Here is a 16,765-nt window from a genome sequence, read left to right as displayed (position 1 = left end):
GGTCCCGAATCCAGGACTTGATATCTCTGGATGTGAGTGCAATATATAGAACCCCACATAATTCACATTTTAGCATGTTATTAACTTGGGTAGACACGCAGTTCATACATGTTTTTATGGGGAAAATTTCTCCTGTGACATGTGAACTGAAAGATTTAGTTCTGTCCAAATATTCACATGGTCTGCATTTGCGATGACCACAACCATACATCTCTGTGCTGGTCATCCAAGTGCTAGGGATACATGATTGTTGTTTTAGTTGTGTGGGAGATAACATGGATCCCAAAGTTAAGCTTTTTCGAGAACTACATCTCAACCCGTGTTTCACTACATCAGTGAGTTTATCATCCGCTGCAAGTATATTTCTTAATGATCTGTGCTATTTGTGGAAATTAGGCACTATAGTTGGTGACAAAATTGACTCCTCTTAAGTCATGTGCTTTAGAAGACCCAGATCCTTGTAAGAGAAGTGATCTCTTTTTTAGTTCAACTTGTTTTCTAGCCGAAATTATGGTTTTATGTGCTTATCCCCTATCCTTCAGTCTACTCTCTAGATCATCCGCTTGGAACTCAAAAACATGATTCTGTGAACAATTGATTTTTAGGCGAATTAATTCACCCTTTGCTACTGCTGCTGCTGTATGTTTGGGATGGCAGCTTTTCCCATGGAGTAAAGAGTTACCGGCAATAGGTTTTCTATATACCTTTGTATGTACTTTGCCATCTCCCAATCCATTCAGGCATAGGTCCAAATAGTTTATTGTGTTCGGATGACTTTCAAAAGTAAAACTCAATCCAATATTGTTGTTGTTTAAATAGTTGAGAAAAAGTACAACATTGTCTCGTGGTCCTCAGATCATCTATGTATATGATGTACATAGATATCTCAGTCCTAAAAGGATTCCTATCTCCAAAGATGTGGAAGATTTCCCACCAACCTAAAAATAGCTTGGCGCAGGATGGGGCAAACTTCGCCCCCATCGCAGTTCCACATCTTTGGAGATAGAAAATCCCCTGGAATGAAAAAAAAAATGTGTGTCAATAAAAACTCTATAATTTTCAAAATATACTCCTGAAAGTTATCCGAAAAATCTGTCAAGTTTCTCAAAAAGAAACCTATTGACTTGATGCCCTCTCCATGTGGTATTGACGAATATAAGGATACTGCGTCCACTGTGACCCAACTATAGGTGTCATTCCAATCCTGATGCTGCAAAATATTTAAAACATGTTTGTTGTCTCTCACATAGGATTGCAGGGAAATAACCAAAGGTTGGAGAATGGCATCAAGCCACTGGGATAGGTGCTCTAAAAGTTACCCTATCCCACTGACTATTGGACGGCCTTGTACATTAACTAAAGATTTGTGAGTCTTGGGTAGGTGATGGAAGAGGGGAATTCTAGAATATTGTACATTTAAATACTCTGCAGTATTTTCATCTAAAAATCCCTCTTCCAACCCATCATCCAAAGTGTGCAGGAGCTCTGACCTGTATGTTTTTGTTGAATCTCTGGGCAACACCAAATAGTTAATATCGGTATTCAGTTGTCTGAGGGATTCTCCAATATATTAAGATTTTTTAAGTACCACTATTTTGCTGCCTTTATCAGAGTTTTTATTCACTACATTGGTGTTGTCCTGGAAAGATTTAAGGGCTGTTCTTTCCCCTTTGGTTAAATTTTGTTGTACAGGGCTGGGAGTGGATTTAAGATCCACCAAATCCTTTTCTATCCTGTTGAAGAATGTTTTGATGATATTAACTCTACTGTGTATTGGATAGAATCTTGAGGTGGGCTTGAAGGAAACACCTCTGTTTGAAATGGATGACTATCTGTATCAATATAGAGCTCCTGTAGGGCCACAATGTCACATGATTCTTGAAAATAAATTTTTGTGGTAGGTACTTGTGGAGTGTTAGTTGATATTTGTACATCTGCATGGCTGGAAAGATATCTACTGTTAAAGTGCTTTTTTAAAGTAACATTTCTGATCAGACAATTTACGTCAATTATTGTCTGGAAAACATCCAACTCCGCAGTAGGTACAAAAGACAAACCATAACTGAGTACTTTATACTGTTCAGAAGTCAGATGTGTTCCAGAAAAATTGATCACATTACCTACTTGTATTTGCTCTGTGAGCGAGACCCTCTGAGTTTATATATCCCATAACGTTTTTGTTTATTTTAAATGTATAGTTTTGCTTATTTTTAAATAACATTGCTATGATTTTCAGACTCCTAACCAAGCCCCAAAGTTTTATGAGAATACCGTCAGATACCTACTCCAGCTTGCTCCTGTTTGTATAAAGGGTCTTTTCATATGCAAAAGAAGGGGAGGGGGGAAGTGTCTTATTTCCCACTTGCAGAAGGCTTTCTAGCTACCTTTTCAACAGAGCTAAACTGAGAGCTTCTAAGTAAGTTTTTAAACAGTTTTATCCAAGAAACAAATTACTGCGCTAGCTGTCTGTACTTGATAAAAATATTATATCAAACACCAAATAAGTAGTAGTAATCACAAGTGATCAATATGAGTGTTGGTACTTCTAATGTTATACGGTACCTAGTAACCACAATAAACCTAGCTTCAACTGTCCCTTTAACAATTGTGAGTTAAACACTTATAAATTGCGAAAAATTTCACAATTTATTGCAATGTGTATTAAAACAGAAACAGAGACACATGACTCCAGGAGCACGGTAAAAACCAGTAATACCAATGGTATATTAACTCCACAGGATACTCTTCTATCCTCCCAATGGATTTTCTCCTTTTATTTTGAGATGGTGGTGCTGCTACTTCTTACAGGGCACTCAGGGGTGCGCTGACATGAAAACACTGAAACGATAAAGCACAGAACGCATCCACGACTCAAGGTGAATCAAAAACAATTTATTCAGAGCACACAAATTGTTGCACTTACAAGAAGTTAAAAAGAATCAAGCCTTAAAACACCAGTCAGAAAAAGTCAGTCCTGTAAAATCACTTTCTGGAATGGGTATCAGCTGGAGACAGTGTCCGTTTGCTGCATCACAGATTTCCTCACTTACAGACTTTTCCTCCGTGCCTCTTTATATTCCAAAGTGGCTGCTGGTAACAGAAATTAATGTCTTTTAAAATTTATCACACAGCTCTTCCGTCTACGCGTTTCGTCCGCCTTATTGGGACTTTTTCAAGACATAGAGCTCAGCTGATAATGTCCGGTATGACCCTCTCTTATGTATACACCCCTGACACTCCTCCTACGTGATGCGTGATGACGCGGTGATTTGTTTACACACCCCTGGCCGACACGTGTATAATAGACACATCAGATCGTAGTTTTCATCGTGTCAGCTTTTATAACACTAATACGTGGATATTGGAGTATTTTAACATGTAGTTATTATGAGCTTTGAATGAAGAATTTTCTATATGAACTTAGTATAGTACTCATCCTCCAATAATCTATCATTTTATATGCATGACAATCGTGCCATTGTTTGAATCTTTGTTTTAATTTTTATTCATTGTGCAAACATAATGTATCTTGTAATATTTTGTAAAATAATACATTTTTGTGCAAGTATTTTACAGGTAGTGTTCATGAGCAAAACATAATATCCACGTATTAGTGTTATAAAAGCTGACATGATGAAAACTACGATCTGATGTGTCTATTATACACGTGTCGGCCAGGGGTGTGTAAACAAATCACCGCGTCATCACGCATCACGTAGGAGGAGTGTCAGGGGTGTATACATAAGAGAGGGTCATACCGGACATTATCAGCTGAGCTCTATGTCTTGAAAAAGTCCCAATAAGGCGGACGAAACGCGTAGACGGAAGAGCTGTGTGATAAATTTTAAAAGACATTCATTTCTGTTACCAGCAGCCGCATTGGAATATAAAGAGGCATGGAGGAAAAGTCTGTAAGTGAGGAAATCTGTGATGGAGCAAACGGACACTGTCTCCAGCCGATACCCATTCCAGAAAGTGATTTTACAGGACTGACTTTTTCTGACTGGTGTTTTAAGGCTTGATTCTTTTTAACTTCTTGTAAGTGCAACGATTTGTGTGCTCTGAATAAATTGTTTTTGATTCACCTTGAGTCGTGAATGCGCTCTGTGCTTTATTGTTTCAGTTTAAACAGTTTTATACTGGATTTTTAGATCAGTATCTGTGCATCTTATTCTTTATAGTAGTGTCTATCACATTCAGTTATATGAAAATGTGTGTATACTGTCCCTTTCAGTAGCAACCAGAGTTGTTCAAGCTTAAATCTGAAATTAACTTATTCAGATTTTTCCCCATCATGTCAGAGTCTAAGATCTCACCTTCAGAAGCTACTCTAGTATCCTTCTCATCAGACACTTGGGAAAGATTGACCAGCGCAGATTGATAGGGGTCAGAAACCTTACTAGCAGAAATATGTTTAGATTTTCTCTTACGCTTACCCAAAGTAGGGAAAGCATATAAAGCTGCAAATACTGCAGAAGTTATCTGTGCAGCAAAATCTCCTGACAAATAAACACCCAAGGAGGTTGAGAGGAACCGCATAAGGCTTTTGAGGAGAAAGCTGTGGCATATCCTGAACAGCATTATCCTGAGAGACAGATGGCTCAGAAGGGAGTAATTTATCCTTAAATTGTAGAGTCTTAGCTAAGCATGAGGAACAAAATTGCATAGGCAAAACAATTTGGGCCTCTAAACATAGTAAACATTTATCCAGAGAAACAGAATCTTGGTCTGTGTCCATAGCTGGAATGGTATCCAATAATGAGAATGAGAAAAGTAACCGTTATGTCACTTTTAGAAGGTGAATAATCCCTCAAAGTGTGTAACGCTAAAAAATACTAACATTTATTTAAAACTAAAAATACACCTCTAAACCTCAGCGTGACTGAGGTGTCCTACCATAACCGGTCCAGAAGCTGACACTAATAACAGAAGGGCTCTCCAGCAGGATTCCAAGACAATATCGTCAAAACACAGCCGCCACAGGAAGAAAACTCACTGAACTAACGCCGCTCCGCATTTGGAAACGGAAGAGCGGGTTGTCACGTGAGCGGCAGCAAAAGAAACTGCGCTACAAACTAAAAGGCGCGCGTTTCTAGCGATGAGTAAATAAATAAAAACATTTTATACCATACAGCTTATTTATAATATTAAAATAAAAAGGACTAGCCTCAAGCAAGATAGCTTCCTCCTTTCCATTATTAACCCTTCAGCCAGTCCCATAAAAGATGTTATCTCTCATATAAGGGAAATAATTAATAACTGTTAAGCCCTTTGTCTTTTATCACAAACACAGTGCCTGCAAACTGCCCATAGAAGTACCCTCAATAAAAAGATAAATATGTCCCATATGTGATCCAGTGGAGAGTTGTCTTATTAACTGCTTAAAGTGCAAGCCTTCAGTACCTAGAAGACAAAGGCACTTACCGGAGGATCTGGCTGTGTCAAGAACCACCTAATTGACATACTGTCACTTTAACTTTCTACATCATGTGATCAGCACATCCTATTTAAGCTTACCTGTGTCCATCAATCATTGCTAGGTAATTTGATACTACTGAGAATCTTCACTCTAGCCTCACTTTGGATCAGCACAGACTGAACTCTGAATCCTCATTAATTGTTCCTGGGATCTCAGCTCTCTAATCCCCTCAGCGGTTCACCATTCTGCCAGCACTAATTGGTAACGTGTTATTTTTGATTTTCTCTCACCACCAACTGCAAGTTCTTTTCTCACACAGTACTGCATCTGTACACATTGGAGTGTGTTACGTCACTCTGCAGAGCGACACAGTGATCTCAAACTCAGACTCAGGACTTCCTGTAGCCACGCAGCCTGTCAGCACTAGCAGCACCAGAGGACAGAATCTATGTACGGTACAGAGTTCATTCAAATAACTCATCCTTACATTTTACTGGCATATATAAGACTTTTACTACTTGCTGATGTATTGCTACTTTTGCCTGATATTCAGTTACTTTAAATTGGAGATTGTTTCTCTTTCACTGATTCATACCTATGCTGCACACTTACTCACCACTGCCATCTACTGCTGCTAACTTACAGGAATCTTATTGCTTGCTATTCCATTTAACAAATTGTGTTATACATATATGTACCAGCTTACTCACTGCTACATTTTGCTCAATATTAGGAATTCCATTCTGGGCCTTTGAATTACTTATTTCCCCTTTTGTATTCCATAGCTATAGTTTAGATTTAGTTAGTGTAGGTATGTCCCCTGTGTATAGGTACTAATAAGTACTGTTCCACTACCTTTGACCTATGTTGGTCACCCTCATGTCTATGAGCAAACCAGGGTTTATTCTTGTAATAAAACCCGAAGTGGGGTGTGAGACTGAGCGGTTATTCATATATATATGTATGCATATAAGGGTGTTGTACTGATTCCTCACAGGCTGTCAGGCAGGAAGACAGCTACTAAGGTGTGACAGAACACTGTACTCTCTATCAGGGACCTGTAAATAAAGAAAAAACAGAGTAACCAACTCTGGTTTTCTATAAAGGGGTAGCAATGGTGTTAGAAGTAAAGCAAAGACAACCTCGCCGCCATCTAACTGCTAAAAGCCACCATTACTCTTACTAAAGAGATTGACATGGACACAGCTAGACACCGATCCTTGCTTGCAGGGAAAAGTAGCCATTAAAGGATAAAATATCTTCAATTTTGTGCTTTCACATTGAGAGTTATACTCTGAACACTCTCTGCTCCTGTATCCTGTGTGAAATACAGATTTGTTGGATTTCCTGGTTCCTGATTTCTGCTTCAATTACTGACTACTCTTCTGGATAATTCCTTGGCACTGTGATTTATTTTTGGGACTGATTTCTTGGCAATTGATCTTGCCTAAAACTCTCTTTCCTAAGGACTGACTCAGGTACTTTTGATTGCTTGTTTCCTGATACTACAATGTTCCAGTCTACAGTATATGCAAATATCCTGTTTGTTATTACAAAGCTCTGCATTCCTGCTTGTTATTGCAAAGCTCTGCTTTCCTGAGTGTTATTACACAGTTCCAGTCTACAGCATATGCAAATATCCTGTTTGTATTTACAAAGCTTTGCATTCCTGCTTGTTATAACAAAGCCCTGCATTCCTGGTTGTTATTACACAGTTCCAGTCTACAGCATATGCAAATATCCTGTTTGTATTTACAAAGCTCTGCATTCCTGCTTGTTATTACAAAGCACTGCATTCCTGAGTGTTATTACACAGTTCCAGTCTACAGCATATGCAAATATCTTGTTTGTTATTACAAAGCTCTGCATTCCTGCCTGTTATTACAAAGAACTGTATTCCTGCCTTATACTACAACCTATAGACTTTGTCTTATCTAATTGCATATCTCTACATTGCTTTATCCTATAAATAAAACCATCTCCTTTATTTCCAAAAACGTTGTACCTGTTTAATTATGCCTAAAGGGAAAGACTCACGCAGACAAAACACAACATTAACCCCAAAACCTGACACCTCTGCACAACAGCTCCTTACTCCTGAACCTGCACCCTTGCAGAGTATGACACACATTCATCCCTTTCATCAAAGAATCTGGAACACCTCTATTCTTCAAATTCCTCCTGTGAGGCAAAGATTAAAAAGCTTGAGGGATTAAATTAAATGTTGGGCATCTTTGCCTCTCCTAGTGGCCAGGAGTTGAATCCCAGAAATAATGGCTCGTGGACTCTCACCACCTCATGAAAGAAATTAGGATTCAACATAGATTGATAGAAGTGAATTATATCCGCAGGGTGTGACAAATGAAAATACATAAACATATGCTGTTTACCATAGATCTCAAAATGAGACTCTTTTTGCAATTTATATTTGTCAGTAAAAATGTGAATAATCTCACCTTTTTAAAGCCGAGGACCGTCTTAAAGCAGAGTTAAGAGCGTTAGATCTTCTCTTACTGTCTGCACTTGTGGGTTTGCCTTGTTTCTCATCCTGCTCCTTTTTCTCGTTTGTATTTTCTTCACTATTTTCCTTAGCTCTAGCAAATTTTCTGGAATGGATAGAAAATGGGTTTATTGCAGAAGTTTACACGCGTCTAGTTTAGTACTCGTATTACAGGTTGAAAGTAAATGCAAATGCATGAGCACAATCGCATATAAACATATATAGAAATACATATAAGTGCATTGGAGCCCTTTGCAGTTAAGTAAATGAAAACATGTAAAAACATACTTATGCAATATTCATATTTAAAGGGACAGTCTACAACAGAATATTTATTGTTTTGAAAAATAGATAACCCCTTTATTACCCATTCCCTAGTTTTGCATAACCAACACAGGTATATTAATACATGTTTTACCTCTGTGAATATCTTGTATCTAAACCTCTGCAAACTGTTCCTTATTTCAGCTCTTTTGACAGACTTGCATTTTAGCCAATAAGTGCGGGCTCCTAGGAACTCCACGTGCATGATCACAGTGTCATATATATGAAACACATGAACTAACACCCTCTAGTGGTGAAAAACTGTCAAAATGCCCTGAGCTAAGAGGCGGCCTTCAAGGGCTTAGAAATTAGCATATGAACCTCCTAGATTTAGCCTTCAACTAAGAATATCAAGAGAACAAAGCAAAACTGGTGAAAATTGTTTAAAATGACATTCTCTTTCCGAATAATAAAAGTTTGTTTTGGACTAGACTGTAAATATTCCACATTCCAATATTCTGCACATAGCAGACTATGTTCACTGTATTTATAAATAGACATTTATATATATATATATATATATATATATATATATATATATATATATATATATATATATATATATATATTGTACCAAAATATCATCAGATATATGAAGAAATGTGTATTTATGAATAAATAGAACATATTCTGCTATGTGAAGAACATTAGAATGTGAACTATCCATATTTTCATGTCAGGTTAGCGCACTTGAGAATATACAATCAGGTTTGCGTGCGAGTAGAGTGGTTTCTTTCCACTTTTCTGGTTGACTTTTATGGGTGAATAAGGACGTGTGCGCGATACTCTAGGTTCGGCCTTTTGCACACATCAGGATAATGCACTTTCAACTTGTAATATGAGTGCTACTGAAATGACTTCGAGAGGAGATCGTTAAATTCTTGATCCACTTGTAATCTGGCCCTTAATGTGTATTGTTGCTGATATTTGAAACATCCTCAGATTACAGCTGTGACAACATATCGCTCAACATTTTTAAGTGAAAATTAAACTTTCATAATTCAGATAGAGCTTGCAACTTTAAATAACTTTTCTGATTACTCTATTATGTAATTTGCTTTGTTCTTTTGGTATCCTTAATTAAAAAGCATTCCTAGGTAAGCACTACTGGGAGCTAGCTGCTGATTGGTGGCTGCACATATATGCCTCTTGTCATTTGTTCAACTGATGTGTTCAACTAGCTCCCAGTAGTGCATTGCTACTCCTTTAAAGGGACATTAAAGCCAAAACATTTCTTTCATGATTTAGATAAAGAATGCAATTTTAAACAACATTCCAATTTACTTCTATTATCTAATTTGATTAATCCTTTTGATATCCTTTGTTGCAGAAATAGCAATGCACAAAGGTGAGCCAATCACACGAGACATCTATGTGCAGCAACCAATCAGCAGCTACTGAACCTATCTAGATATGCTTTTCCGCAAAGGATATCAAAAGAATGAAGCAAATTAGATAATAGAAGTAAATTACAAAGTTGTTTAAAATTGCATGTTCTATATGAATCATCAAAGAAAAAATTGGGGTTTAATGTTCCTTTAACAACGTATACCAAAAGCATGAAGCAAATTTGAAAAAAAAATTGGGTTTCATATCCTTTTAAGGTTGATATTTCCAAAAACATTTTGCCATCTGTGACATTTCAGCGGAACAAATAGAGAATCGTTTTACAAGCAATGCTTTAATTTCAAGGTACATTTTCTTATCATAACCTCCGGGGTCATTTTTTTTCTTATACTGTGGTGTAATTTAATATATAAATCCTTACAATGAACCTTTAGCACATAACGCAAATTTTGTAATAACTAATTCCATAATTTCAAAGTAAACACAAATCAAGAAATATGTTAATTACCCATTCAAACTCTCAATAGAGTGCTACAGTACTTATATAAATGATGATACACCAGGCAATGTTTAATTACACCGTTCCACAAAGCCTTTCCATTTACAAAACTGCCAAGTCAAACTGAAATAATTTAGTTGGTGCAGAACTGTCTAGTTCATTTTAAATGTCCATAAACTATGTGAATTTTAATATATGAGACTATAAAAAAACAACATACGCATGGTGACCATTAGGGCTAAGAGTCTTCCATTTCAGAGATGGTTCTAATTTCTGTTTGTTAGTCTTGCTTTTTACAAGAGGCTGCCTTGTCTTCTCATTTGCTTTATTTTCTGGATACTCATTAGACCACTTGGTTTGGCTCGGCTTCTTAGCATCAACTGCATCCACATGTTGAATCTTCTGAGACATTTGTGTGTCTTCAATAAATGTGAAATCCTAGAAATAGATAATAAATACATATTAAATATATGGCCAATTCCATGCGTGCCAACATGAAAAAAACCCCATCTAATATAAATTGGAAAATATAGAATACTTTAGTTACAATTTCTTAATTAGATATGATTAAAGGACACAAATCAATGTAAAACATGCTGAATTGAGTGATGAAAGAAGTACTGCTTCATCAGAATGGATATTTTTTTATCCAATTTTAAATACAGTATGGTTTGCAGTTAACAAAGTTAAAGGGACAGTCTAGGCCAAAATAAACTTTCATGATTCAGATAGAGCATGTAATTTTAAACAATTTTCCAATTTACTTTTATCACCAATTTTGCTTTGTTCTCTTGGTATTCTTAGTTGAAAGCTTAACCTAGGAGGTTCATATGCTAATTTCTTAGACCTTGAAGGCCACCTCTTTCAGATTGCATTTTAACAGTTTTTCACCACTAGAGGGTGTTAGTTCACGTATTTCATATAAATAACACTGTGCTCGTGCACGAGAAGTTATCTGGGAGCAGGCACTGATTGGCTAGACTGCAAGTCTGTCAAAAGAACTGAAAAAGGGGCAGTTTGCAGAGGCTTAGATACAAGATAATCACAGAGGTTAAAAGTATATTAATATAACTGTGTTGGTTATGCAAAACTGGGGAATGGATAATAAAGGGATTATCTATCTTTTAAAACAATAAAAATTCTGGTGTAGACTGTCCCTTTAAAGGCACGTTGAACATCTTGAGAATTCATTCATCTTCTTTGGTTATATGAATAGGGGCACTGGACTGCAGGGGTTAGAGTGTATGTACTCCACCTTTTGGGGCTGCTTAAAAAAAGTTATCCAGAATAGTGCAGTACGTTATTCCCAGTATAGAAAATGGAAAATATGCAGTGGAATAAATACAGGGTCAAGTTCTGTTGTGAAGATTGGGGAAGCTCTGTATAAAGTTTAGTGACTCAACGTGTTTGAATGGTACATCCGACTTTCTGAAAAGCAGCAAAATCACGAAAAAGAACTACTTTCAATATTTATTTTTCTTGTAATTTAACTTTAGCTTTCCAATTTCTGTTAAAAGGGGGAATGCAGACTCTAGATTTAACACTGCTATGTCCCACGCTATCATTGGTTGCACACGCTAATGAGATTTTTTTATCGCTGTTCCTAATTTGCCTCAGCAGAGAAGTAAAAGTAAGTTACAACATGGCAGCACCCATTGTTTTATGGAAACTAAAATGTTACACATACAACTAAAATAATTTTAAAAAGTACACCTGTGTATTACTCTTAGGCTAATCTTTGCTTTGAATAAATAATTCTATCTAACTTTCATTATTGTTTAATGTCCTCTATTTATCAAATATAAAGTATATGGAACATATATCTCTCCAACATAGGGGAAAAAAAGCTTATAGCCTGGGAGACTTACCCCTTCTTTCAAGGTCCCTTAAATCAAAATTTTAAAGGGAAATAAAAATAAAAAACACTTCAAAGCTGTAATATAAAATGTTGAACTATGCATAGTAAAATAACTTCAATTTACTTTAGATATTTTGCTTAATTTTCCTCTTATATAACTTTGAAACTGTATTATTCCTTAGAACTTCTGTTCTTATAATTAGTGCACACTGTGGATTTCACAAACCTAGGTCTGGCACATATCCATTATTAGGTCTTTGCATAGGTGATAAGATAATCTATCCTAAAAAAAATACAAGTTTTCTTAACAAAATGCCATGGGGTTGTCCATGGTGTTAATGCATTAAGAATGCATTCACTCTTGCCTGGTATGTTAATCTACTACAAGACTATAGAGACGTCTTGTAATTACAAATTTTTTTATGTCCCTTTAAGGCTGAAACTTGACAAAATACTGGTGAAATTAATTATAGTAGATCAAATGAAAGCTACATAATTTGCATTATATATATATATATATATATATATATATATATATATATATATATATATATATATATATATATATATATATATATATATAAAGGCATATGTGTTTACTGTTTAGTTATGCTAAATGCCAAGTACATGCTGTAAGGCTTCCACAAGGTGGCTCATACAGATGACATCATTAACAGCACAAACCGTTTTTTCACCTAAGCTTGGAAGAAGTCCCATGTGAACTTTGTATTTAGGTGAAACATGTATAATCTGTGTGAGCCGGCGTGTGGAAGACCTACGACATCAGCTTGGCATTTATTCTGGCAAGATTTGTAGATACTTTTGATTAAGAAGCTGGCAACTGAAATTGGACTTCAGGGATTGTGATCAGTTTTATATTTATTATTCTAAATACACAAAAATGTAAGTAAAAATACAGGCAGTTGTACTAGTAAACAGGAAATTCAACACATAGATAAATCTCATGGAGTAAAGTTTAGTTAGCAGATATAAAAGTTAAAAGTGGCAATATGGTTGCTCATGCATACTCAGCAAAAGGGGGAGCCAAAAACAATGTTGTAGCCCACACACATGCTGCTTTCAATACTAAAATGCTATAACTATATTTTTTTCTGACTTCAGGACTTGATATGGAACTTATATTGAATTTGGAAGTTATGCTGATCGTCTAATTTAATTCCACTATAAATGATTTAGTCACAATTAAAATATGGCCTATATATAGTTTTAGGTACAGGTTATACAACCAGACTGACTGACAAGTCTAATCAGGCAATCTTGATTATATAGTCACTAAAAAGGAAATTTATGCTTACCTGATAAATTTATTTCTTTTACGATATGACGAGTCCACGGATTTCATCCTTACTTATGGGATTACGCCTCCTGGTCAGAAGGAAGTGGCAAAGAGCACCACAGCAGAGCTGTATATATAGCTCCTCCCTTCCCTCCCACTCCAGTCATTCGACCGAAGTTAGGAAGAGAAAGGAAAAGCCAAAGGTGCAGAGGTGACTGAAGTTTGACAAAAATAAGTAAATACCTGTCTTAGAAATGACAGGGTGGGCTGTGGACTCGTCATATCTTAAAAGAAATACATTTATCAGGTAAGCATAAATTTCCTTTTCTTTTACAAGATATGACGAGTCCACGGATTTCATCCTTACTTATGGGATACAATACCAAAGCTATAGGACACGGATGAAAGGGAGGGACAAGACAGGGACCTAAACTGAAGGCACCACTGCTTGAAGAACCTTTCTCCCAAAAACAGCCTGGGACGAGGCAAAAGTATCAAATTTGTAAAATTTAAAAAAAAGTGTGAAGAGACGACCAAGTTGCAGCATTACAAATCTGTTCAACAGAAGCATCATTTTTAAATGCCCATGAGGAAGCCACAGCTCTAGTAGAATGAGCCGTAATTCTTTCAGGAGGCTGCTGTCCAGCAGTCTTATATGCAAAATGGATGATACTCTTCAGCCAAAAAGAAAGAGAGGTAGCCGTAGCTTTCTGACCCCTACGTTTTCCAGAAAAAACGACAAACAATGAAGATGATTGACAAAAATCTTTAGTCACCTGCAAGTAAAACTTCAGGGCACGGACCACGTCCAAGTTATGTAACAGACGCTCCTTCTTAGAAGAAGGATTAGGACACAAGGAAGGAACAACAATTTCCTGATTAATATTCTTATTAGAAACAATCTTAGGAAGGAAACCAGGTTTGGTACGTAACACCACCTTATCAGAATGAAAAATAAGATAAGGAGAATCACATTGTAAAGCTGAAAGCTCAGAAACTCTGCGAGCAGAAGAAATAGCAACCAAAAATAAAACTTTCCAAGATAACAACTTCTATGGAATGCATAGGTTCAAACGGAACCCCTTGAAGAAAATTAAGAACTAAATTCAAACTCCAAGGAGGAGAAATTGGCCTAAATACAGGCCTGATTCTAGTCAAAGCCTGACAAAAAGATTGAACATCTGGAACATCTGACAGACATTTGTGTAGTAAAATAGACAGAGAAGAAATCTGTCCCTTTAAGGAACTTGCTGACAACCCTTTCTCCAATCCTTCTTGGAGAAAAGATAAAATCCTGGGAATCCTAACCCTACTTCATGAGTAGCCCTTGGCTTCGCACCAATAAAGATATTTAAGCTATATCTTGTGGTAAATCTTTCTAGTAACAGGCTTATGTGCCTGGATCAAGGTATCAATGACCGCATCAGAGAACCCCCGCTTAGATAAAATCAAGTGTTCAATCTCCAAGCAGTCAGCTGCAGAGAAACTAGATTCGGATGATGGAAGGGTCCCTGAATGAGAAGGTCCTGCCTCAATGGAAGCTTCCACGGCGGCAGAGAGGACATGCCCACCAGATCGGCATACCAAGTCCTGCGAGGCCACGCAGGAGCGACTAGAATCACCGAAGCCCTCTCCTGCTTGATTCGTGCAATCACCCGGGAAAGGAGAGCAAACGGTGAAAACACATAAGCTAGGTTGAATGGCCAAGGCACTGCCAGGGCATCTATCAGTTCGGCCTGAGGATCCCTGGACCTGGATCCGTATCTCGGGAGCTTGGCATTCTGACGAGATGCCATCAGATCCAATTCCGGTCTGCCCCACCTGAGAATCAGGGCGGCAAAGACCTCCGGATGAAGTTCCCATTCCCCCGGATGAAACGTCTGTCTGCTCAAAAAATCCGCCTCCCAGTTGTCCACTCCTGGGATGTAGATTACTGACAGATAACAAGAGTGAGCCTCCGCCCACCAAATTATCTTGGATACTTCTACTTGTTCCTCCCTGATGATTGATGTAAGCCACAGTCGTGATGTTGTCCAACTGAAACCGGATGAATTTGGCCGAAGCCAACTGAGGCCAAGCCTGAAGCGCATTGAATATTGCTCTCAATTCCAGAATATTGATATTGAATATTGAGTAGAGACTCCAACCGAGTCCACACACCCTGAGCCTTCAGGGGATTCCAGACTGCACCCCAACCTAGTAGACTGGTGTCCGTTGTCTCTATCACCCATGAGGGTCTGCGGAAACACGTCCATTGGGACAGATGATCCAGTGACAACCACCAAAGAAGAGAGTCTCTTGTCTCCTGATCCAGATCTATATGAGGAGACATAATTTGCATAATCTCCATTCCACTGCCTGAGCATGCTCAGTTGTAGAGGTCTGAGATGAAAACTAGCAAATGGAATGATGTCCATGGCTGCCACCATCAATCCAATTACCTCCATGCACTGAGCCACTGATGGCCGAGGATTGGACTGAAGGGATTGGCATGTATTCAGAATCTTTGACTTTCTGACCTCCGTCAAAAAGATTTTCAAGGATACAGAGTCTATTAGAGTTCCTAGGAAATTAACCCTTGTCTGTGGAATTAATGAACTCTTTCCTAGATTCACCTTCCACCCGTGAGTCCTTAGAAAGGAGAAGATAATGTCGTTATGAGACTTTGTCAGCTGATAAGACGACGCCTGGATCAGAATATCGTCTAGATAAGGCGCCACTGCAATGCCCCGCGGTCTGAGAACCGCCAGTAGAGACCCCAGAACCTTTGTGAAGATCCTGGGTGCCGTGGCCAACCCGAAAGGAAGGGCCACAAACTGAAAATGTTTGTCCAGAAAGGCAAACCTCAGGAACTGGTGATGATCTCTGTGGATAGGAATATGAAGATATGCATCCTTTAAGTCCACGGTAGTCATATATTGACCCTCCTGGATCAATGGAAGAATTGTCCGAATAGTCTCCATCTTGAAAGATGGGACTCTGAGAAACTTGTTTAGACTCTTTAGATCTAAAATGGGTCGGAACGTTCCCTCTTTTTTGGGAACCACAAAAAGATTTGAGTAAAACCCCTGCCCCTGTTCCTGTACTGGAATTGGACAAATTACTCCCATAGTAGAGAGGTCTTTTACACAACGTAAGAACGCCTCTCTTTTCCAGTCCCGGATCGGGGGCCGCCCCTTCATGCTGTCTTGGGAGCAGCAACGGGCTTCTTGGGCTGTTTACCCTTGTTCCAAGCCTGGTTAGGTCTCCAGACAGCTTTGGATTGAGAGAAATTCCCTTCCTGCTTAGCGGCAGAGGAAGGCGGGACTCCTTTGAAATTACGAAAGGATTACTCTGTCGTCCCCTTTGCTTAGATGTTTTGTCTTGAGGGAGGAGATGACCCTTACCTCCCGTAATATCAGAAATGATTTCTTTTAAATCAGGCCCGAATAGGGTCTTTCCCTTAAAGGGAATAGTCAAAAGTTTTGATTTAGAAGACACATCCGCAGACCAAGATTTTAACCATAAGGCTCTGCGCGCTA

The 16,765-nt window shown here is 37.9% G+C and overlaps 1 protein-coding gene across 2 annotated transcripts in view; it reads right to left on the bottom strand.

Annotated features, from left to right (window-relative positions):
- Positions 1-16,765, bottom strand: part of ODAD2 (outer dynein arm docking complex subunit 2) — a 296,623-nt gene that overhangs the window by 263,328 nt on the left and 16,530 nt on the right. The window contains exons 7-9 of one of the 2 annotated variants that reach the window (XM_053713899.1): positions 10,310-10,527; positions 9,273-9,283; positions 7,876-7,993 (exon numbers count right to left, since the gene is read on the bottom strand). In XM_053713899.1, coding sequence (XP_053569874.1) covers positions 7,876-7,993; positions 9,273-9,283; positions 10,310-10,527 — 347 coding nt within the window. Of the gene's footprint in view, positions 1-7,875; positions 8,007-9,272; positions 9,284-10,305; positions 10,528-16,765 lie in introns of both variants that reach the window. The other variant, XM_053713898.1, reaches the window with a different exon arrangement.

This window comes from Bombina bombina, chromosome 5, assembly GCF_027579735.1.
Source record: "Bombina bombina isolate aBomBom1 chromosome 5, aBomBom1.pri, whole genome shotgun sequence".
Lineage (NCBI taxonomy): Eukaryota > Metazoa > Chordata > Amphibia > Anura > Bombinatoridae > Bombina > Bombina bombina.
This window is presented reverse-complemented; position numbering and strand designations above follow the sequence as displayed.